This window comes from Zootoca vivipara, chromosome 11 (genome assembly GCF_963506605.1).
Source record: "Zootoca vivipara chromosome 11, rZooViv1.1, whole genome shotgun sequence".
Classification (NCBI taxonomy): domain Eukaryota; kingdom Metazoa; phylum Chordata; class Lepidosauria; order Squamata; family Lacertidae; genus Zootoca; species Zootoca vivipara.
The window spans coordinates 34,010,343-34,034,246 of record NC_083286.1 but is presented as its reverse complement, the minus strand read 5'-3'; the positions used below and the strand labels follow the sequence as shown (position 1 = coordinate 34,034,246).

At 40.5% G+C, this 23,904-nt stretch overlaps 1 protein-coding gene across 1 annotated transcript in view; it reads right to left on the bottom strand.

Annotated features, from left to right (window-relative positions):
• The window catches only part of FCHO2 (FCH and mu domain containing endocytic adaptor 2), a 68,652-nt gene extending 50,877 nt beyond the window's left edge, over nucleotides 1–17,775 (bottom strand). The window contains exons 1-2 of the mRNA XM_035099544.2: nucleotides 17,518–17,775; nucleotides 2,205–2,296 (exon numbers count right to left, since the gene is read on the bottom strand). Of these exons, the coding sequence (XP_034955435.1) occupies nucleotides 2,205–2,296; nucleotides 17,518–17,550 (125 nt within the window). The 5' untranslated portion in view covers nucleotides 17,551–17,775. The remainder of the gene's footprint in view (nucleotides 1–2,204; nucleotides 2,297–17,517) is intronic.
• Nucleotides 17,776–23,904: the final 6,129 nt, after the last annotated feature.

The following is a 23,904-nucleotide window of genomic DNA, read 5'->3' as shown; positions in this document are numbered from 1 at the left end:
GAACCGCTGACCTTCTGATCAGCAAGCCCTAGGCTCTGTGGTTTAACCCACAGCGCCACCTAGGCTTTTAAATCTCCTTTAATTTTAGAGCACAGCAGAAAGTGTCTTACATGAGGGGTAAAGGTGAAGGATCACTGGAAGTTAAGTCCAGCTGAATTTGACTATGGGGTACAGCACTCATCTCTGCTTTCAGGCTGAGGGAACTGGCGTATGTCTGCAGACAGCCTTTCCAGGTCATGTGGCCAGCATGACTAAACCGCTTATGATGCAACAGGACACTGTGATGGAAGCCAGAGCGCACAGAAATGCCATTTACCATCCTGCTGCAGCGGTACCAATTTATCTACTTGTGCTGGTATGCTTTTGAACTGCTAGGTTGGCAGGAGCTGGGACAGAGCAATGGGAGCAGACCCCACTGCGCAGATTTGAACTGCCAACCTTATGATTAGCAAGCCCAAGAGGCTCAGTGGTTTTAGACCACAGCGCCACCACATCTCTTCCACATGAGGGGTAAAGTGATATGGCTGTAATATATCTTTGACTGTACTACTGAGAGCAAAGCTTGTGACTCAAATTACAGTTTACATCAAGTTTTGTGTTAGCAGCCAAAGGGCAAACACACAACACCAGATAATATTTCTGCCTGAGATTTCTTTTTTAATATAAGGAAATTTATAAATGATTTTAAATAATAAATAAATAAAAACATTCCAACACAAGACCAAAGGGCTTGCAACAGTATAGGTCTTTAAGTAACCATCAAAAGAGATTTCGTACTCTTAAGAGTTACAAATTAGAATATTTTAAAGAAACTGATGACAATGAACTAAACTATGAGACAGAGGATCAAGGGTATGAACAATGCACAGCTAATCCTATTTAAAACTTTGCAGCTTTATTTATTAAAAGTATTTCCCCCCCACGTTCCATTAAAATACTCAAGTCCCTTAGTACACTTCAAGCTTCTGCTTTTTTAATTCCTCTGTCTGCTTACTGGAAACTGGTTCATACTTCTACAAATATCTCTCTACAACATTTAACTATCACCACAGAAATACATTGTTTCCCTTTTTTTATAATACTGCTCTATACCGAATTCTGTTTAATTTTCAAACTGATTGTATCAAATTCATATTTTAAACTACAAACAGATGTTTTTCAAATAGCTCATTTTCCCACTTTGCACACTAGTCTATAATTACACTTGCTGTAAACCCAAATAGCATGTGAAAAATAAGCTATGTAAGGACAATGTATTGCTGCAAAATCAACTTAGGTGGGATCCAAGGTTCTGCCTCTGTTGAAGGGAGGGAACATTTGTATTAACTCACTAATATGAACACTAATTTTCATGACTAGAATGCAGAATTTGCATTTCCTAGTGTAAATGCCTAATTTCTTGGATCAAAAATTAGACATGCATAATTCTAGAAGAGAAAGTTTTGATTATGTACGGTAGTGTTCTCAGAAAGACAAAACTTTCAGTGTTCTTTTTTCTTTAATATTAATAAATTAAATCTGATACAAGTATCAAAACATAAACAAATTAAATCATCCACTTTATATTAAAAACATTTCTATAAGATCTTTACAACAGGTAGACTATTAGCCACTATATGGAGTTTCACCATTCTAAATGGTCATAACCCACTGACAAAATTCTGTATTTCATTAACAAATTTGAATGCATTTTAAGATTTACAGAATGTTGTCAATCAGACTAAATAAAGAGTACCAAACCATCTCCCATTATTTCTTGTTTTGAAGGGCCTCCTTGCATTTCCAACAGCAAGCACAAACCAGTTTAGCAACCAGTAGTGCATGTTTTAGAAACAAGTGACTAGGAGATTGAGTTCTGATGTCCTCAGTATGCTATGACTGTTCTGAACCAATGTAGGCTGGATGAGTGTCAGTACACTGAGAAAGGTTCAGGAGCTCTCCAGGTGGTGGAGGCAATAATGGCGCACAGACTGGAGGTTCCCAAAGCTATATTGATTTATTAGGGCCACAGTCCAATGCACACAGACCTGGAAATTAAGTCTCACTAAATTCAGTGGGGCTTACGTCTAAGTTGACATGCATAGAACTATGACATAAAACCATTAAACTGTAATACAGTAGTTGACTAGTATTTAGAAAGATGTCTTTCTAAATAAAATAAGTAAATAAGTATGCCAGAATAATTAGCTAATAAACACACATACCTTTCTCTTATGAAATCTGCTAGTTCTTTTGTAGATACATGTCCATGTTTCATATTATGATAGAGGACATCAAAGCCATTGTTCCTTTCCCCCTATGATTAAAAAAATTAAATGGCTTAGTTGAAGTTATGAATAATAGAATTAATAACGGAAGAAGTTCACTCATTAGCGCCGCTCCACAACCAGTTGCACAAGCACTAGAAGCAAACTCTGTGAAACAAAGTATCTGGAACTAAAGCACAGTAGGACTATTAATATAATGTGGTTTATTTAGAAATGTGGAGCAACAATAGTAGGGACCACAAACAGCACCCTCATATGGGGATTACATCACTTGCGTAGTCCACACCTTCTACTAGCCTTCTCTTACACTAAAAGACGAAGCAGCAAAAAATAATTGCTTCAGTTCTAATATTTTGCATACTTATTACTTCCAACAGAGGTTTGGCCCATTCTAAAATGCTTCAAGAAGGGCTCTTTCCTTTTTAAGTATGCAATTACTGTCTTGTTCAACATGGTAAACCAAGAGTAAAAAGGGGGCCATGGTGTTGTTCTTCCCTGCTCCAAATTAGATAAATGTACCTTCTGACAATAGTGACTGATGGCATTAAACCACCACATCAAACCATTGTTAAAAACTAACAATGATATAATGCGAACGTGAAACATGCCTATGCGCGCTGCTGAAAAATTGCTGCTCTGCTCCTTCCTCACTCCTTCTGTTGATACACCACCAGGAAACAAGCCTGTGTGTGGCTTGTTGTGACATCTGACCTAAGGCTTGTGGTTTGTTTCTCCCCAAATCAACCATGAACAGTAAACAAAACAAACTTTGGTTATCACTTATAGTTTGGAGAGAAACAAACCAAAGCCCAGGTTTAGACATCATGACAAGGTTGACTCCAGTTTACTTCCTGGTGGTGCATAAGCAGGAGTGTGGGAAGAGCACAGCGAGAACTTTGAGCTGTGTACAGAAGCATGCTGCTTATTCATATTAAACCATAGTTTGTTTCTGACTAAGGCTTTTAACTAACATTTAAAAATGAAAAACTGTTAAGAAAGCTTTTGTAATATACAGTATCTAGATTACAATGAATCAGTTAAGATTGCCACAAAGTAATTTCATAATAAAAACTGAGAAAAGAATTCAGCTTTATATTTTTGTTTGCTCTTTCCATTGTAAGCCATCCCCCAAATTACTCTGTTAAGGTTCTAAATGATACGGTATGTCACCCAATAATACTTGTGTTCTTGATTCAACACTTTATCACACAACAAATTCAGAAAATGCAATGCAAGGCAGGATGCTGCAAACATGAAGCTATTTGTCTTTTGTGAAGGTGTAGAGCCCAATGTTCCCCATATGAGCTTTGGGGAGCATGTGTAGTACATGACCGTATGCTATAAGGAACCCTGTTCAAACTGTTAGTGTTAATGAACAAGAATCCATTAGCAATTCTTTAAGTCCAAGGCTATAAAATAAAACAAATGTTTGTATTAAATTTGACTATTCTCTTTATCAACTAAGTAAACAAATTCTAATGCTAACATGGAAATAAAAGTAGCTGTGCAAGCACTATCAGATGACTAGAGCATTTCCAAAAAACCAGTTCATAACAGGAAACACATTACAGGAACTCCTTGTTTTGTTAACTATCCTAATGCTATATGAAAATTCTGCAGAAAAGATAGAAGGCATCACCCTTGTCTATCCAAGCAGCATATTTGAACTTTAAAACTCCTGTTTAGCAGTGCAACTTTTCAACAGCATTCTTGTTTCTACAATATGTAACTAAGCAAGGAATAGCTTCCTTCCATTATTCTATTGGTAAATACAGCAACTTAAGCTGCTGCAGTTTCTACATTAACATTAGCAAATCTGATACCACAGTATTTTTATGCTTGAAGTATAAACTACAAGAAGGCAGTACTGATTACTTATTTCTCTATAAATCACCCTATCTATAAATCCTACTTCCTTGAAATCCTGAAAACATATATACACCAAGAAATTGATAACCATTAAAATAGAAGTACATAAGTTGTTAAGAGTATACATTCTATCTGTCAAACTGCAAATGCTTGAATGGGAAAAAAATGTTTTCAACTGGAGTCTCAAACCCAACAATGTAAGAGACAGCAGCACCTTTAACAGGTGATCATTCCAGGGTCTGGAGCCTACCACAGAGAACACCCTTCTAGATACCCCTTCTTATGCCTTTTTAAAAATTGGTGTTTCATAGGCTACTTTTCAGTTCTCAGGGGTGGAAACATGGGGAAAGTTACCAGTTTTCGATAGCTGCTCAGCAATTTCACATTTGATTTCTTTCAGAACACATGGGTGATGTCATTCAGACCTGACAATTTGTCAATTTTTATTTTGTCTATTAGGCCAAGAACTTCATCTCTTGTTCCTTCCTTCCTGCAAAAGTTCAGGCACTGGGATCTGCCCTACAGATGCAAAGAATTCAGCTTCTCTGCAAACTTATCCTCCTTTAACACATCTTTGACTTGCTTGACATCAAAGGGTGAAACTGCTTCCCTAATAGTCTCCAATAGTTGTTAATTGATTTAAAGAACTTCTTGCTCTTAAGGCTTTTTAGCAATGTATTCCTCCAATCCCATTTTCTTTTTTTAGTATCTTTTACTATATGCTTGCACATTTTTGGCTGAAGTTAGTGTTGCATTTTATCCTCTTTATCTGGACAAGACTTCCATTTTTTGAAGGAAGCCTTCTTGCCAGTAATACTTTATTTTCTTTGATTCTGCTTGTTAAGAGTGCCAGTATTTTCTTGGCCCTCATGCTTCCTTTCCTGATCTGCAGTATACACTCCAGCTGAGCGTCTAACATTGCATTTTTAAAGAACTCCCAAGCATTTTTGAGTGATTTTGCCCACTTGACTTTGCCTTTCAGCTTCCTTTTTACAAATGTCCTCATTTTGGGGAAGTATCCTCTTTTGAAATCAAATGTGACTGTTCTGGGCTTTCTTTAAAATTGGCAATCTACATGTATGTTTTAATTAATAGAACTATGACCAGTGCTCCCAACTGACTTGACAACACTTACATATCATACTGGGTCCTGGAAACCACTTAAGTTCAGGGTTGCTGCCCCTCTAGTCAGTTCCATGACCAACTGTTCTAGGACACAGGCATTTAGGGTATCCGGAAATGTTACCTTTCTGTCATGTAATATACATGACAGATGTGGGGGAGGTTTAAGTTACCCATTACTACATTCTCTCTTTTCAATGCTTCATTTGGATTTGGATTTCATTCTTCATCTCAAGACCACTCTGAGCATTTTGATCATGGGGACATTAGCATGTCCACCAGACTAAATTCCTCTTAGGAGCCACAGCTTGTCCCAGAATATGTATTCCCTAGTGGCTAACAATAGCAACTTGCCACAATGGCAAGTACCTCTGCTATTGAAGGCAGTATGCCTCTGAATACCAATTGCTGGGAATCACAGGACAGAAGAATGGTGTTGTACTAAAGTCCTGCTTTCAGGCTTCTCATAGGCATACACCTGGCCACTGAAGGAACAGGATGAAACTGTCAGCAAGGCAAGTGAGGAATTTGTTGGACCTTATATTCTTGGCATATTTTGAGTTCCAACATATATCAGGGAAGTTGAAGTCTCCCATAACTATTATCTCTCTCCTTTTTGAATGATTGGTAATCTGCTCTAGTAAGTCATCATCCAAATCTTCATCAGTCTGGCTTGCAAGTCCATATATTTTTACCCATAGACTCTTAATCTGCCTTCCATGTTCCAAGTCACGGATCTTATCACAAGTATACACATTATTTACATATAATGGTAATCCACATCCCTTCGGGTTTGATATATTCTTTTACAGCAGGTTGGACCCCTCAATTTCGACATTCCAGTCAAGAGTTTCATCCCACCAGGTTTCTGTAATGCCTATTAGATGCCATTCTGTATTAAGAGCTCAAATTGGGCTTGCTTGTTTGCCATACTCTGTCCATTGGTATAAAATATTTACAAGCATTTCCAAGCTTGAACATATTTAGTATTTAAACCACACTAAGTGCACTTTAATTATTTAAATTTCATTTAAGTATACAAATTATAGCCAGGTTGAAAAGCCATGCATTACTATCTAGTAACCAGCTGTGAAGTCCAGTCCTGCCATGATACACATTATATGCATTTATCAATACACATATTGTATAATGATGTAACTTGAGTTTTATGTATACTTAATTCCTCCACCACAACCATTTTCAACATGAAATTTGCTCTACAGGTTTTTTCTTCTCCTTTCATATTTTAACTGCAGGTATGTGGTATTCAACTAGGTTTTATTCAGAAGAGACCCAATGAAATTAATGGACCTAACTTAGTTATGTATATTTCAGTGGGTCTTTTCCAAGTAAAACTCAGTTGAATACTACCCAATGATTTATATCAGTTTAGTTACAAAATAGTTACATTGCTGTTTCCTGGTACAACCACAAAATACAGGGAACAAGCAGAATCTGGCTAATAAAATTATTTGAATTTTCTAAGACTATTTATTCACAAAAATGAATAACTACTAGTTTTTCATGAAAGTGTTCATGTGGAATCTTAAAAGGCTAAACTCATTTGCAATCTACTCAAAACAAGGCAGGATATGAACCCAGAGAATGTCTTGTATCCTAGCTTGCTTTGAAGCTATTAACCAGTGTTTCTGAATTTGCACACAATTGAACGTTATGGATAAGAGTTAAATGCTAGGTGTTTGCATAAAGGAAGGAGAGAAATGGCTGCAAAGAGGCTGCATGGTAGGCAAGTCATGGCTTAGTAAACTCAAATTATTGGCTTTCTGTTATATGCAAATGCAACGATTTATGTAATGCATTCCAAGACAGCAAATATCTGGGAGTAAGCGCCACTGAACCCCATGGTACTTCCTTTGAGTAAAACAGCATTGATTCAAACACACTGAACATTTGTTTAACAAAGTTTCAGTCAGCCAAATACAACCTTTTGATTTTAATCAGAAATGAAAATATTATGAAAAAGTTTTACTATTTAAAGTGCTAGGCTAAAACAGGAAGCACATCAAAGAAAAAGAGAAGTATCCGGGTTCTACTTGATTATTTTCCTCCACTTGCTTGTTTCCTCACCTGGGGCTTGACTGTGACATGGCCAGTGATTGCAAAAAGGTTACTAGCCTGATGAGAGAATCAAGCTTCACCCTCCATTCCCTCTACTTTGTTTTTAAACTGCAATTCCTGTTTACTGCAATGGATTAGCATAAATAAGTAAACCTTTCCTCCTACAGAGAGATTGGCTCAGTTTCCTGTATTTTCATACCTTTTTGAATTTGATCTAATCATCACAAACAGAAGCAAAACTTGAGCCTAGTCATTATCACCTCAATCACTTTGCAGAGCAAGGAAGACTAGTCACCATAATTACCATGGAGAGTAGATTTGCTGGAGCCTGTTATGTTCAACTACCTTTCTGGATAAGAAAACTTTGGTAAATCCATACAGCTAATAAGATGACATACTTTCAGTTTTGATTTCTGACAATAATCATATGCACACACAAAATCAGATACAACTGATTTAGGGTAGTGGAAAAGTTTCTGAAAACCCTCATTACAACTTATAGGGCAGAAGGCACAGAAATGAGAAAATACCAGAGTAACTCATTTTATTGCCTGAAGATGGAACTTTCAAGTTCATGCTAGGTCCTCAGACAGTGTGTGGCTCAAACAAGGAGCCCTGTAAGATGGGCACCAATTCCCTGCTTTCTGTACCGCCAGAACATGTCTTCTGTATCTACAGCACTGTACCTATCTTCTCTGGCTACTACAGGAACTGTTGTCTTTTCTGATCCTTTTCCTTGGAAGGAGCAATTATGCAAAATTCCTCAATTTCTGCATTTTCTGTTAGTAGTTCTCAACATTCACCTGGGGAACTTTGTTAGCTGTGGGAATCTATTGGTTTAATGGCTGAGAGTTTCAATTGCAAAATAGAAAAGGAAAATGGAAGGCAAAGGAAGAGGGAGCATTGGCTCATTCAAGTGACTACCAGTTTATATTGAGCATTCTGTAGCAAGAGGGTATTAGGATTGTGGAGTAATTGTCACAGGTTTGACAACAGTAATGTACCATGGAAAGTTTTGCAAAAGTGGGAAAACTGCAGGTAGTTTTCCAATGCTTAATTTTTCTGTAGAAAATGTCCCATTAAAATTTTGTTTCATAAAAGTGGTAATAATTAGTGGATACCAATACCATTACAAGCTGCAAGCTTGGCAGTTTCAGAGTTGTAATTAATGTTTCTCATGAAGTGTTAAAGAATGCACTTCTATATATTTTCTTGATTTGTCATTGGGGATAAAATAAAACTGCAAATACACATTAATGTTACCTGATTGCCTGTGCAGGTCAAGTAAAAAAATGAAGCTAAACTTATTTCATCTCAGACTGCATAATGTAAAAGAAGTTCATGCCACAGTCTTTACATTTTTGCAGGTACTGAAAAATAATTTATACATAAAGCTTTCAATGTGTTTGAATAGAACATTTAACAGTGCAATCCTAAACATTTCTATTCAGAAGTAAGTCACAAATTCACAGGCAATATTTCACTGCTTAGATTAGCCTTCTCCAACCCAATGCCCTTCAGGTGTTTGGGACTACAATTCCAATCAGCCCTAACAAGCACTGTAAGCATTCTAGTACAAAACATATGGAAGTTGAAGGCTGGTTTCATACTCCATGGCATGAGCCATATTATATTGACTACTAGCATCCAAGGGCTAAACAAGTCAATAATTTCTCTTCAGTAAATGCATATATAGATAAACTCCCCAGAATCTGAATAGGCCTTGAAAACACCAACTTAAGTTATCAAATATTGCAAACACTCAACAACCATAAGGTTTCACATAATAGTCAGTCATACTAAGCCGCATCCTCCATTCCATTTTCATAAAATTTGCAATAAGTGTCCTCTAAAGTCACCTAGATGAAATCACCCACTCCAGCACCAAAATCTCCAAAACTGCAAACTGGAAACTGGGAGGTAAGTACACTATTTGTTGGGTCCAAATACAACTTCTTTACCAGAGTGGCTGGGGAAACCCAGCCAGATGGGCGGGGTAGAAATAATAAATTATTATTACAGTGGTACCTCGGTTTATGAACACAATTGGTTCCGGAAGTCTGTTCATAAACTGAAGCGTTCATAAACTGAAGCGAGCTTTCCCATTGAAAATAATGGAAAATGAATTAATCCGTTCCAGACAGTCCGCGGAGTACTTAAACTGAAGCGTTCATAAACTGAAGTGAACTTTCCCATTGAAAGTAATGGAAAGTTGATTAATCCGTTCCAGACGGGTCCACGGAGTACTTAAACTGAAGCGTTCATAAACTGAAACATAGGTGTAATTGGTTCCGGAAGTCTGTTCATAAACTGAAGCATTCATAAACTGAAACAAACTTTCCCATTGAAAGTAATGGAAAGTGAATTAATCCGTTCCAGATGGGTCCACGGCGTTCATAAACCGAAAATTCATAAACCGAGGTTCCACTGTATTATACCACAGCCTCCTTAAGAACTGTGGGAACTAATCCTTCAGAGTTGTCCACATGACCAACCCAGTTCTAGCTGATTTGAACTGTCAGGATGGGAAAGACCCTATATAGAACATATATGTATCAGCCTTCCAAGCAACTTGTGCACATACTCATGCAATACAAGCTTAAAAGGATCCATAACAACTGACTAAACAGTGTCCAAGCCCCATTCCTCTCAGAAGCCAGTGCGGATACAAGCGATTTTATCTGAAAACTGTGACCATTTGGTCACAGCAAGCTTTTTGAGTGTTCCACTATCTGATCTCCTGATCTTATATGAAGATGGCTATTCCACTTCTACATCTCCTGTACTTAAAAATGCAGTGTACTAATAGGCTGTTACAGGAAAACAGCAGCAATTGTCAAAAGGTCTTAAAGCACCAAACCAGATGTGAATTTACAGTACCACAAATGATCAATTATAAATAAGTTATCCTGTAATGGAGCAGGGAACTTAAAGTAAAAAAGCAAAGTACCTCTCTATATAAACATGAGCCCACTTTTAGGAGTCTCAGTGCTTAACAGTGCCTTACTACTTTCAGCCTATAAAACTAGAAGAACTATGAATTAAAATACCTCTTCCAATGGAACAATAATTGCATGTTCATTGCATATGTTCATTATATCTGCATTGCCAATCAGCCCACAAAAGTTACTAGCCTACAAAAATATTTACGGTACTAGTCTGCTTAAGCTGGCAGAGTAAGGCTAGAGAGCTTTATCCCTTATCCAGTATGTCCAGAAGAAAGCAACCTAAATAGTGAAGAATCTGGAAACCAAGAGCTATCAGCTATTCAGCACTGAGAAGAGAAGATCAAAAAGTAACATTATAGCTGCCTTCAATTATCTGAAGGGTTGCAATGTGGAGGATGGAGCAGACTTGTTCACTGTTACTCCAGAAGGCAAGACTAGACACAGTGAGTGGAAATTGCAAGGAAGGAGATTTTGATTAAACATGCAGAGAAACTTCCTAACGGCAAGAGATGTTCAACATTAGAATAGCCTGTCTTGGCAAGCTCTTCTTTGCTCAATGGCTGGATGGTTCTCTCTCTCAGGGATGCTTTTGAGCAGTGGGCTAGACTTTGCAATGAACAAATCAACCTACTTATTTTCTTTTCATGCCAGTGTTGATGTGCTCAATTCAGGACTTTCTTTGCAGTTTTTTTTAAAAGGTCCCTTCCAATTTATGAATTATATTATAGAATTTGGTATTTGGATTTTGCCTTAAATAGTTTATATACACATGGCACCTATACACTGTAAGCAAAAAGCAATCAAGTCACACAATCTACATGCATTGGGATTGGCTGCCCATTAAATCCACATCACAGTCTGGCATCATAATTCCTTCATTGTATTAGGAATGATGTATTGCAGCGTTTCTCAACCGGTGTTCCGCGGCACACTACTGTGCCGCGAGACGCTGGCTGGTGTGCCGCGACGAGAAGGGCGATTTGCATTGTCACGTCGCTGACCCACCGGAAAGGAAGCCGGCCAGGTCACGACGCGAGGCGAGCGCCCGTGTCGTGACCCGGCCGGCTTCCTTTCCGGCGGGCCAGTGCTGGATATTGGCGGCCGCCAGGCACATGACAATGCAAATCGCCCTTCTCGTCGCCGCACGTCGCGGCAAAGAGTTGGCATCCAGCCGGAGGCCAGAGAGGGCGCCGCCGCCTGGGGAGGAGGAGGCAGGCGGGGAAGGCTGCGCAGGGCTTCCCTTCACCGGGCCAGAGCGGCGGCGGCTGCCTGGGGTGGCTGGGAGGGAGGCGGCGGCAGCTGCGCGCCCGTGTCTGCCCGCCTGGGGTCTGTGCGTGCCGTCTAACGTGTCCCCGCTCGCTCCGCAGGCTCTGCGCCTGGTGGGTCCGCCTGGCTACCGCGCAGCAGTTCTTCAGTGGCATGCTTTACGTCTCCCCTCCAAACTAAACTAAATATAGGGCGGCACAGAGTTGGTGTGCCGCGGGATTTTTTTTCATAGAACAAGTGTGCCGTGGCCCAAAAAAGGTTGAGAAACACTGATGTATTGGTTGGGTTGATACTGGGTTATACTGCTTGCACCACATTATTCTTTTTTAAATACAGTATACCACATAATGGCTTATCCCATGACAGTGCCAACATAATCTTATTTATATAATTCAAACCCAGTACTTCACATTATACTTCACCATAAATGAGAAAATAAACCCTGAAAGGAAAGCTGTTACACATGCATAAAAAAATCATGGTTGCACAGAAGATTGTATAGCTAGCATAGTATAAGAAGTGTATGTTTTCAAAGGATACATTGTTTTTCCATACGCATACATGCAGCAACAATAGTTCAAGTACAGTGGTACCTCGGTTTTCGAACAGCTTAGTTCACAAACAACTTGGAACCAGAATGCTGCAAAACCGGAATTAGGTGTTCCGGTTTTCGAACTTCTTTTCAGGAGCCAAATGTGCTCCATTTTGTAATTCAAGCCTTGTTTCCATTTTTACTGTTGCACTGCTAATTTGCATCCCCCCATTGTAATTCAAGCCTTCCATTTCCAATTGCAGTGTTCTGAGGTGATATTTGGAGCTTATATTTAGTGCTATTTATTTTGCATTTTTTTGTTTTGTTTTGTGACTTTTTTGGTTAATTTGTTTTTGTGACTGTGTGGAACCCAGTTCAGATACTGATTGATTGTGTGACTGTGCAAATGGACAAAAGCCCCCCATCCAAACAATGACTATTATCAGTGCAGGTAAGAAATAATAATTCTAATTGTTGTCATCTACAATACTGTTTTATTTATTTTCATAGTACAGTACATTGATTATTGCTTTATTTTATGGATCAGTGGTCTCGGTAGATAGTAAAATTCATGTTAAATTGCTGTTTTAGGGGTTGTTTTTAAAAGTCTGGAACAGATTAATCGGTTTTGCATTACTTTCTATGGGAAAGTGCATCTTGGTTTTGGAACACTTTGGTTTTGGAACGGACTTCCAGAACGGATTAATTTTGAGTACCAAGGTAACACTGTACTCTGTAAATAAATTTGTATGCTTATTTGGAAATCCTTCAACTGAAAAATGTACTGATGCCCTAAAGTGATCTCGATTTGTTTATATTTGGTAAACAAAACTAAAAATATGCTACACACATAATATGTTATTATTATAATATATATATTTATACCCCATCTTTTTCAGTGAAGGGACTTAATGTGGCTTACACATAAAAACAAATCAAAACTTTATTGCGGTCCAAAGACCCACAAAACAATTTCAAAACTAGATACAGTTAAAACAACCAGACATAGTTTTTTGTTTTGTTTTTAGTGATTCTTGTTTTCACGTATACCTACATAAAAACAAGAATCACTAAAAACAAAACAAAAAACTATAATTAAAAAACAATTAAACATTAATAGAGGTGAAACTATATACACATATAAAATATGTTTAAAACATACAAATAATTACAATAAAAGCAGCACAGCACCAGCCCTTTCATCAAAAGCAGTCAATTCCAAAAAACCTGTTGGAACAAGAATGTCTTTACCTGCCAGCAGAAGGACAAGGAGGAAGCCAGTGTAGTTTCTCCAGGGAGGAAGTTTCAGAGTAATGCATAAATATCTCAAAAACATATAATAGTCAAAATTATCAAACCTGATATATTTTATGAAATGTAATTAACAGAATAGTTGCAGTCAGTTCTGCAAATTTTGGGATTATTTATATTAGCCCTGTTACCTTCTACCCTCATTGGCAAATCAAGTGTCAGAGTGAGTGAAAAATCATATACATTGTATGTGTGTCCCTATATACATATTCAGGCAAAGTCACTGGGATAACAGTTAATTATAACTTTGAAACCATTTTATAGAATAATAGAATTGTAGAGTTGGAAGAGCCCCCAAGGCTCATCTAGTCCAACTCCCTGCAATGCAGGAATGTTCTATCATTGTTCCATCACTAATGAGTTTCAAAAACAAGGGGGACCTGCAGCACAATGTTGCAGTATATTCAGAGAACCCAGAATAGGAGCCTTTAAATGCTTTTCAGGCCTTGGGGCAAAGTGAATTTCAGGAGTTTCTGTCCCTGCTGGCCTTCTACAGCTGTGTTACATAGCACTGTGACTAGAGAGTTGTCAGTGTCAAACCCAATACTTTCATAGCTATGAAGTGTAGAAGGGCACTCAGCTGAGGAGCTGATTGCTGAATAGGTCAATTTCCTCTCTTCCTCTGCCCTTCATTTGCTTTTTTCTTACTTTTACAACTGACAGAAATATTGTACTCTAGTGATTAGATCAGCTTTTCTAAACCTTAAGTCCCCTCATGTTGTTGGACTACAACTCCCATCATTTCTAGTTACCAGGGTCAGTAGTCAGGGATGCTGGGAGTTGTAGTCCAACATCATCTGCGGACCCAAGGTTGAGAAAGGCTGTGTTGGAATGTTGGACTAGGACTTGGAAAAGCAGAGCTCAAAACCACACTCAACCATGAAGCTCACTGGGTGACCTTAGGCCAGCCACTCTCTCTAAGCCTAACTGACTTTACAGTGTTGTTGTGAGGATAAATGGACTGGGAGAGAACCATGTATTGCAACTTGAGATCCTTTGAAAGGTGAGTTCTAAATATTATAATTGATTGAGTAAAATGGAAATTCCATGTCTTAAACTGTTCTCAGACATAGATTGGACTGATAGATTCACAGTCTACCAATTTATTTATTTAGATCCTCCCTCACCCCTCTCTTTGTAGGCTAAACTCTTACCAATGTTCTGTAAATTCCCATGTTCTTGTTAGCAGTTTTACTTTACTTTTCATTAATAGATTTATAAAATTCTGTATCTCTAGGGCACCCCTCAAGGAAGCAAAAAAAACTAGCTTATTTTGGGGTGGCTCCATTTTGTTTCAAAACTAATTCGCACTCAACCACTTGGTGTACAGTAGAGTTTGGAGCAGAGTTTCTGTTTTTAGAAATGTTTCTAGGGAAAATATAGTGAAGGTAGATTTCATCTACAGTATAAGAAACAAATATTTTCACTCAACATCATGGCCGCAATACCTCATACAGAATGCTCTTCTATGGAGTCAGTTCACACGTTCAGTTACAAAGTTGCATTCATGATCTACTTTTAAATAGGCCTTTAGTCTCATCAAATTTAGAAACATTCATTTGCCAGTGTTCTTCCCTTGAAATTGACACCACTTAAACCTGGATTCAGTTAAACCTTTACTTGTTAAACCTAATAATTAAGTTATTAGCATTATCTGTTCCTGACACCAAGAAGGTATGCAGGTTTTCAGTAATGGCAGTACAGTATATTCTTCTCCAGCAGTGACCAACAATTGCCACATATTTCACAGTCACAACCACCACCCAACTGTAAAATACAGGAACAGAAAATACAGGCAATAAGTATGAGGAAACAATAAGTTATATATTCTGACTTTTATATAATAAAAGGACTAGATCCTGGACATAATGAACATACAAATATTTGCAGAACTGCCACCCCAAATATACTACCAATATCTGTACTTCCTTCAAAAGATGTCATTTGAAATACATTCAGCCATAAATAAACATTTATAAAGCCATAATCAACATTTCAATTGATTCTGAAACAGCTGGTCACATTTGTTGTCTCAAAATGTCCCAAGATATCCAAGGTTGAAATCCTGTGCACTCTTACTACGGTATATACCACAATGAATTCAGATGGACTTTCTCTTGAGTCCATCTGATTCTGTCAGGAATCTGTCACTTCTACTGCAAATCCATACATGTCTACTCAGAAGGAAGTCCCATAAAGGTAAATGGCAGACAGCAACCTCAATTGGGTACTAATTAAAAAAAAATCCTAAGCAGCAATTCACTGGGACTCTGAGCTTTCAGAGAAAAGCAGATCCAATTTAAGGAAATCAAAGTTGAATGAGCATTCTTAGAAACTTTATATGGACAAAAATTCTGTGACACTTTTAAGATAGCAGATATTCCAAGGCAACATCTAATTATTTTATTAGTAACCTATACATGCTATTTAAATCATTTCATGAAACTACTACTAGCTTGCTGTTCTTCTGAATCATGAAGTGCAGAAGAGGCAGAGAAAAAGAGGACAAGCTGTATGTCCTTGTACAGTGGAACCTCGGTTTATGAACACCTCGGTTTATGAATTTTCGGTTTATGAACACCGCGGACCCATCTGGAACGGATTAATTCATTTTCCATTACTTTCAATGGGAAAGTTCACTTCAGTTTATGAACGCTTCAGTTTATGAACAGACTTCCGGAACCAATTACACCCATGCTTCAGTTTATGAACGCTTCAGTTTAAGTACTCCGCGGACCCATCTGGAACGGATTAATCCACTTTCCATTACTTTCAATGGGAAAGTTCGCTTCAGTTTATGAACGCTTCAGTTTAAGTACCCTGCGGACCGTCTGGAACGGATTAATCCACTTTCCATTACTTTCAATGGGAAAGTTCGCTTCAGTTTATGAACGCTTCAGTTTATGAACAGACTTCCGGAACCAATTGTGTTCATAAACCGAGGTACCACTGTATACAGTTTCATTCCTGGAAAGCACAGATACACTAACACAGTGTCTCTGAAATAAAGCATGTACGTGTATAGAGGATATTTTTAAAAACCCAAGCCAGGTTTGCTCTGCATTTAGGTGATTACCTTGATTCTACTATATAGTGTTAAAAACCTCTAACTGCTTAACTCAAAAGTCATGTACAGTAGTAAGTACATAAAAATTCAATATCCAGACAGTGACTTGAGGTTCCTATTATTAGGCTACTTCATCTCTTTGGTTCCTTTGCTAAGAAGTTTTATATATAATAGATTGGTAAGATCTCCTTGTTAAGTCATAAATAAAGACCTCGTCTTGCTTTAAAAAAAAACAAGCATAAACAAGACCTTTTTTTAAAAAAAGCAGCACTACAATGGAGTAGTTTCGGATTCCACAAGACACTGAAGATTCAGCAGCGGCATTTACTGTAGTAGAAGAGTCAAGGGAAGGGGGGGGGAGGATCCCAAGTAAACTTCCACTGAGCCTCAGTTTCTAGGGTTTTGTCCGCGAGAGTGAAGAAGAGGAAAAGTAAACAACCTCACCCAGCAGCCTGGCCCCGTCCCGCCGCCGCATCGAGAGACGCCCCTCGGGGGCAGGAGGGCACATTTTAAGCCGCCGCCACTCCCAGTCACCCTCCTCTCGGGGCAAAGCAACAGCAACAGGTGCCCTGGACTTCCTTCTCACCCAGGGAAAGAGGGAGCCGGAGAAGGCAGGCATCCTCAGCACAGGAGCCACACAAGGGCACTGGCCTGGGTTAAGCCCCCGCCACACAAGCCCGTCCCCCTCACGCCGGCCTCGCTCGCTCGCACCCCCCCCCCCCGCCCCCAGCAGCAGGCGCTGGCACTGGCCACGGAGCGGCCCGTGAGGTAAAAGCCGAGGCCACCGTACTTCGCAGCGAAGGGAAGCGGCGCCCCCCGTATCCCAAGCCGTCGCCACGGCAGGCCCGAACCCTGCCCCGAAGGTGGCGCAAGAGCCGGGAAGGAGAAGAGGCAGAGGCGCCGCCGCCGCCGCCACCAGGCTCCGGGTCGCCGTCCGGGTCGCCTCTTATCCCTCCCCGCGCTTCTTTTCCATTGTGCGCGACACGGTCCGGCCCCTGGGGAAGGGAGAGCCGGGAAGGGGGGAGGGAAGGGAAGAAAAAAAAACCAGCTCCTCACCCAGAAACTCTCCACAAAGTACGCCATGACCATCTCGCTGACTCGGCCCGGCCCCGACCGCCACAGCCACCGGGAATTGGGGGTGGGGAGAGCGGCTCGGAGAAAGAGGGAACCGCCGCCGCTGCTCGCCGCCCTTCCCTTCGCGGCACAACTCCTCCTCCTCCTCGTCCTGCTCTAACTCTGTCCCCTCTCCTTCGCCCTCTCTCCACAGACGCCAGCCAGCCTGCGAGCTCAAAGGGGCGCATGCGCCAGGTTGCCGGCCAAGGCGCGCGCACCGCGGCTCGGCACAACACGGGCGGCGCAGGAACGGCTGACTTCCCTGGCGAAGGGAGTGAGCAGGCGCGGAGAGGCGGATGTGCAGGATTCGAGAGGCGGCGGGGCGGGGCGGGGGAGCGAGCGAGGCCCAGCTTATGGGGCAGCGGCCGGCGCCGAGAGGCTCGGAGGGTGGGGCGGGCGAGTCGAGGAACTCTGTGCGTCTGAGAGGGGTGGGGGATGGGGTAGAAGCGGGGTATGCCCTTCCCCCACCGCAATCAGGGATATCTTAATGTAAGGCGCCCTGGGAAGACGCCTGGATGGAAAGGCATGATCAAAAGGAAGGAGATGCTGTCACGTACAAAGGTTGTAAGGAGGCGACTTTTTCCAACAGGTGTGGAGGGAAGCCGGAGCGGCGGCGGGGGAAAATAAAACAACAGAGGAGGCTGAGCCGTTGGTCAGAGCTCAAGCAATTCTCGTCCACGCTGAGGCTTTTTGGTTGGCTTCGGCAGTGGTGTGATGGTAGAACCCTAAGACGACCCCCAAGCCCACCTGTTGTTGCTCCAGCATCATGTTCTTACAGTGGCCCATCATCAGTGGCCCATGGGAAGGACCATAGCTGCCAAGTTACCCCTTTTTTAAGGGATTTTCCCTTATGCTCAATAGGCTTTCTCGTGAGAAAAGGGAAAACTTGGCAGCTATGGGAAGGACACAAGCAGGGCATGACATTTTCCCTGCCCACTTGCCATTCCCACCAAGGCTGGGGACATACCATACATTTAAAGCACACCCGCTGCCGCCTATGAAAAGAGTTGTGGGAACTGCAGTTTACCCCTTTTAGAGCTACTATTCCCAGCAACCTTAAACAACCACTCCCAGGATCTGGGTTGTGGGTGGGTGTGCTTTAAATGGAATGTGCACCAGCCAAATCCATATAACAACAAATAACACTATATCACTGTAAGCATAGTGCCAAGCCAGGTTTTTTCTCTGCCCTCCTTCCACTTTGCATACACTGAAGAGGACTGGAGGACGGAGATGGTTGCTTGCCAATTTTTGTCCTTTTAGTGGGTCATAATAAATAATTGCTTTTGATGGCAGTTGAACTCTTAGCCAAGTATGTGAAACAAACAAACAAAAATGCCTCCAGTAGCACCTTAGAGACCAACTAAGTTTGTCATAGGTATGAGCTTTCGTGTGCATGCACACTTCTTCAGATACACTGAAACAGACAAACTTAGTTGGTCTCTAAGGTGCTACTGGAAGCAATTTTTTTATTTTTTGTTTTGACTACGTCAGACCAACACGGCTACCTACTTGTAACTTTAGCCAAGTATGTTAATCTAATCTACCACTTACGGGCTGGTTAGCTTAAAGTCTGTTCCAGAAAAACTAGTATAAATCATTGTTAAAAACAAAGTTGCCATGCATATAGAAGAACAAGTCTTGCTGAAGGAGAATCAGCATGGCTTCCGAAAGGGTAAATCCTATTACACTATTTGAGTGTCAACAAGCTCCTTGAGAGCCAGTGTAGTGTAGTGGTTAAGAGCGGTAGACTCGTAATCTGGGGAACTGGGTTCCCGTCTCTGCTACTCCACACGCAGCTGCTGGGTGACCTTGGGCTAGTCACACTTCTTTGAAGTCTCTCAGCCCCACCCACCTCACAGGGTGTTTGTTGTGGGGGAGGAAGGGAAAGGAGAATGTTAGCCGCTTTGAGACTCCTTCGGGTAGTGATAAAGCGGGATATAGATGTGGGTGATCCAACCAACAATGCTGAGTAAGAGAAAACATGAAAGAGGTGTATAAGATTATGTATGGTGTGGGGCAGTGATGGAGAACCTATGACACGCATGTCAGACGTGACACGCAGAGCCCTCACTGCTGGCACACGCCCCATCGGCCCATTCACGCTGTTGTTGTTGGTCCCCCCCATTTGTTCTCCCGCTCCTCCTACAGCTTGTCTCCGCTGTTAAAACCCGGATCCTTTTTTGCTGTTGTTGTTGCTGGTAGCCGGAGATCGTTTTTTAACCCTTTCTGTGCTGTTTTTTCTGGTGCTTTGGCAGACTATGCCGGTGCTGCGTGTTAGTTCCAGCGAAGGTATTATTTGTCATTTATTTCTGTTCTCTTTCCCCCCCAAAAGCAAAGCAACTTTTGCACCCCCCCAAAAAAAACCCTCCACAACTTTGGTTAGCAGCCCCCCCCCAAAGCTCAACAACTCTGGGCACTTTGTGATAAATAAGGGGTTTTTTGGTTTGGTTTGGTTAAATATTTGGTTTGGTTAAATAAATTGTTTGGTTTGGTTAAATAAATTGTTTGGTTAAATAATTAGTTTTTGGTTTATTAAATACAGTTATATATTACAATTATACATTTTTGTTATTCAAACTATAAATATCGCGAAATTATGGTTTTTTTTCTTGAAGTGACACACCACCCAAGTTATGCTTGGTTTTTTGACACACCAAGCTCAAAAGGTTGCCCATCACTGGTGTGGGGAAAAATAGAGAAGGAAAAGTTTTTCTATTGCTCTCATACAATTAGAACCAAGGGCCACCCAATGAAGTGGAATGTTTGAAAATTCAGGACAGACAAAAGAAACAACTTATTTGCACAGTACATACTCAACTATAAAATTTGCTCACATAAGATTTAGTGACGGCCACCAACTTGGATAGCTTTAAATGAGGTTTAGACAAATTTGAGGACAGGGCTATCAACTGTTACCAACCATTGTGGCAGTGTTTGACCTCTGCTGTTGGGGATAGTATGCCTCTAAGTTGCTGGGAATCATCACAAGTGTGCAGAGTGCTATTGCATTCTTGTCCTACTTATGGCAGTGCTGTCAACGTTCCCTTTTTTGTGGGAAATTCCCTTATTCAGCGCCCTTACTTTCATATCCGGGACGTTGACAGTCCCATAGAATTCCTTATCTTCAAATGGGGAGGGGTTTTTTGACAGCTATGACTTACAGGCTTCCCATAGGCACCAGGCTGGCCACTGTTAGAATGAAATGTTGAACTATTTTTGTTTAGGCAAGCCTATCCAGATGCATAGGTGTTGACGTGTTTTAATATCTTTTGCTGTTAATTTTTATTCTTTGTATATGTTTGGATTGGCAAATAGCAATCCTGGAGATGACATCATTGTCCCTGCCATGAAATAAGTGCCAGTGCCTTGTTGGCACCTGCTCCTGCTCCAATACACCATTGTTTTTGTAGGAACAGACAAAACATGGCAAACCCTCCGATAGTGAGTAGGCTTGATCTAGGTCCAATCTAGTGAAGTCAGCAAGTGCATTGTCTCAGTACAGTATATCTTTTTCTAACAGAACTGAGTTGTGATACTTGGATTTTATATTGGTGCTCTGTGGATAAGGACACCAAATATGTCTGGGAAGCTCTTGATGTCTGCAAGATGTTATCCAGACTGAACATGAACTGAACAGAGGAGTGAAATAGCCAGTTATGCTAAGCAGGTGAATTTCTATAATGAAAGCTGGAAGTTCCTTATTTTCAATTTTTGCTGCTGGGATAGGCTTCTTGCAGCTTGATGATCAAGGGCTTGCAGCTTAATGATTTTCTACCCATCTTTAACAGTAATGCTTTTTTAAACCTTGAAGTTCTTATGTACAGCTTATTAAACGTGCAGGAAGACTGGTCCTGCATTTCCCTATTTTTCTCTCTCTGTGTATACAGTTCCACACAATTCCTCATATATGTGCCTTTGCGGAGCACTTTTGGGTGCAGTTTATAGAGCTCTCTGGTCACAGAACTGTTCTTTCCATTTTTTTCCTTGACACTTTTGAATTATTTTATTATTTATTAATTTGTATGCTGCCCATAAATCTCAGGACAGTTTACAACATAAAACTTGTGTGCATCTCCCATTTTTCTTCTTCCATGGCAACAGGGAATGTCATTGCAATTTTCTGTAGAATTTGGAATTTTGTGGCATTTCTATTTCACTATGTATTTCATTCAATTCAATTGATACCCCACACTTCCTAAGGAGCCCAGGGATTGTAACACTCAAATAATAAGATTAGTGAGAAAGTACTTACCCTTTCAGAAACACTGAATTGTTCTCCAGAGCTTTATTCTGTCCCCCCCCCCTTAAGAGAGAGCTCTTCCATTTTCCTCATTTTGTTTAAGCAGGCATTGTCCTCAGTTTTAGTTTGTGCAAGTTCTTATTAGTCTTCAAATTCTGGAGTCCTTTAAAATATGCTTTTTTCCAATAGCAAATTCACCACCACTGCTTATAATCAATGCCCACATTATTAAAACCCACTAAGCATGCGTGTTCCTTGAAGCTTTGGGTGTCATTATGGGAAAGGGTTTGCTGCCCTGATTTCAGACTGACCTGTGAAACTCCAGGCACCGCCTCCATGGCTGCTTGAGAACAAACCCAACTTCTGCCCTTCTAATACCTGCTGCCAAAGGTTCAGTTTAAACTCAAGAATGACAGAGAACACTGGACTGTTTCACTAGCATTGTTTTACACTGCTTTATAATAATTATTATTAACTGGTACTCACCATGAAGTTGTTACAGTAAGTGCCACACTTTTAACATTTTGGGGACCCTTTAGTATCCCCATAAAAAAACAGTTTTAGCTTCAAGGTCACCTCAAATGCGTTCTTTACTGACTTCTTGATATACCCAATATATGTATCATTTTTCAGACATGTACTGTATTCTGATTTTAATCAGCCTCTGCCAGAAATTCCTTCTTAATCAGAACTGGGGAGCCTGTGGCCTCCCGTAGGTTTAATTCCAACTTCCATAAACCCTGGCCAGCATGGTGAGTAGTCAGGAATTATGGAAGTCCAGCATTCTTAGGAGGGCCTCAGCCTCCCCATTCAGGTTCTAAATATTAAAACATGGTTGTTAGCTGTACAAACTGCTCATAACCCCCCCCCCCATTCACCCAATGGCACCTCCAGCACTGCAGCTTCAGTGGTACAGTACCAACATCCTGTAGCCCCAGTATCTCATATCTTAGTAGCCACTCAAATGGCTTTATGATGCCTTCTTCAGAACTGGTCCCATAACTACTAAACCACCTCACACTGGTTAGCATGTCACTTTAGCAATGTCCTAGGTATCAACCCTGTGTATGAAGAGGATAAATCTTCAATACATCTGATGATGTGAACTCCAGTTCACAAAAGCTTTTGTCATAATACATCTTTAAAGTGTCACAAGAGTTTTCGCTGTCAGCTATTATCCAAAAGCCTAAAACTGAGTTACAAATGAGTTAATGCATGTAATTTCTCTTCCTTCCTACAATGTAGAAAAATCCAACAAAATCAACTGAAATTGGTGAGAAAACACACACCAAAGAGGGAAAAAAATCAATTGGGTGAGAAGTGCAGGAGTCTCTTGGAGGGAAACCTGGTTGCAAGGGGGGGGATTCTTTGGCCAGTTTTGCTAATTGAGTTTTTAAAAGAATGAATACTGGTCTTTTGGCATTCCTGAGATTAAAATCCAATATAAAAGGCATGCTTATTTTAAAAAGTGATTATATGGTTGGGTGGTTTATTCTAGATTTAATAAATTGTTCTCAGCCAGGCTGAAAATCTTGTTCGTTAAGCTGCATTCCTTACATACCATATTAAAAGTGAAATGCATAATGAACTGTACACCTTGAGAATGTTCTCTTTTGAATCCTTGTTCAAATGACTTATGTTCAGAGATGTGGAAGCGTTTATGTCTCGTGTGCTCTCATTTTTATTACTTGTTTTAAAAAATGAACAAGCTCTCCCCTCACTCTCAAGATTCTGGATTCATTCACCAGCCCCTTTGCTCATAATGCTAATGCTGCGGCAGAATAACTCTGCCCAGGATCTCATTTGTACAAATTTTCATCTTCCTTCCTCCACTCAGCTCCCTTCATTGTTGTTGTGGTCATCCATGCAATTTTTTTGCCTTTACTCTTACCTGCAGCCCATCTGCTGTCTCCAATTTCTATCCATGTTATCTGCTACCATCACCTTCCTGCTCTCATTTCTCTTGTGCCAGATCTCCTGCTCCTTCACTGAGAAAGCAATTGCTTTTCTTCCTTGTTCCCTTCCTTTAGCATCTTGCTCTCATTGATATCTGGCATTCCCCCCTGATGGCACTGTGCTATTTGCCA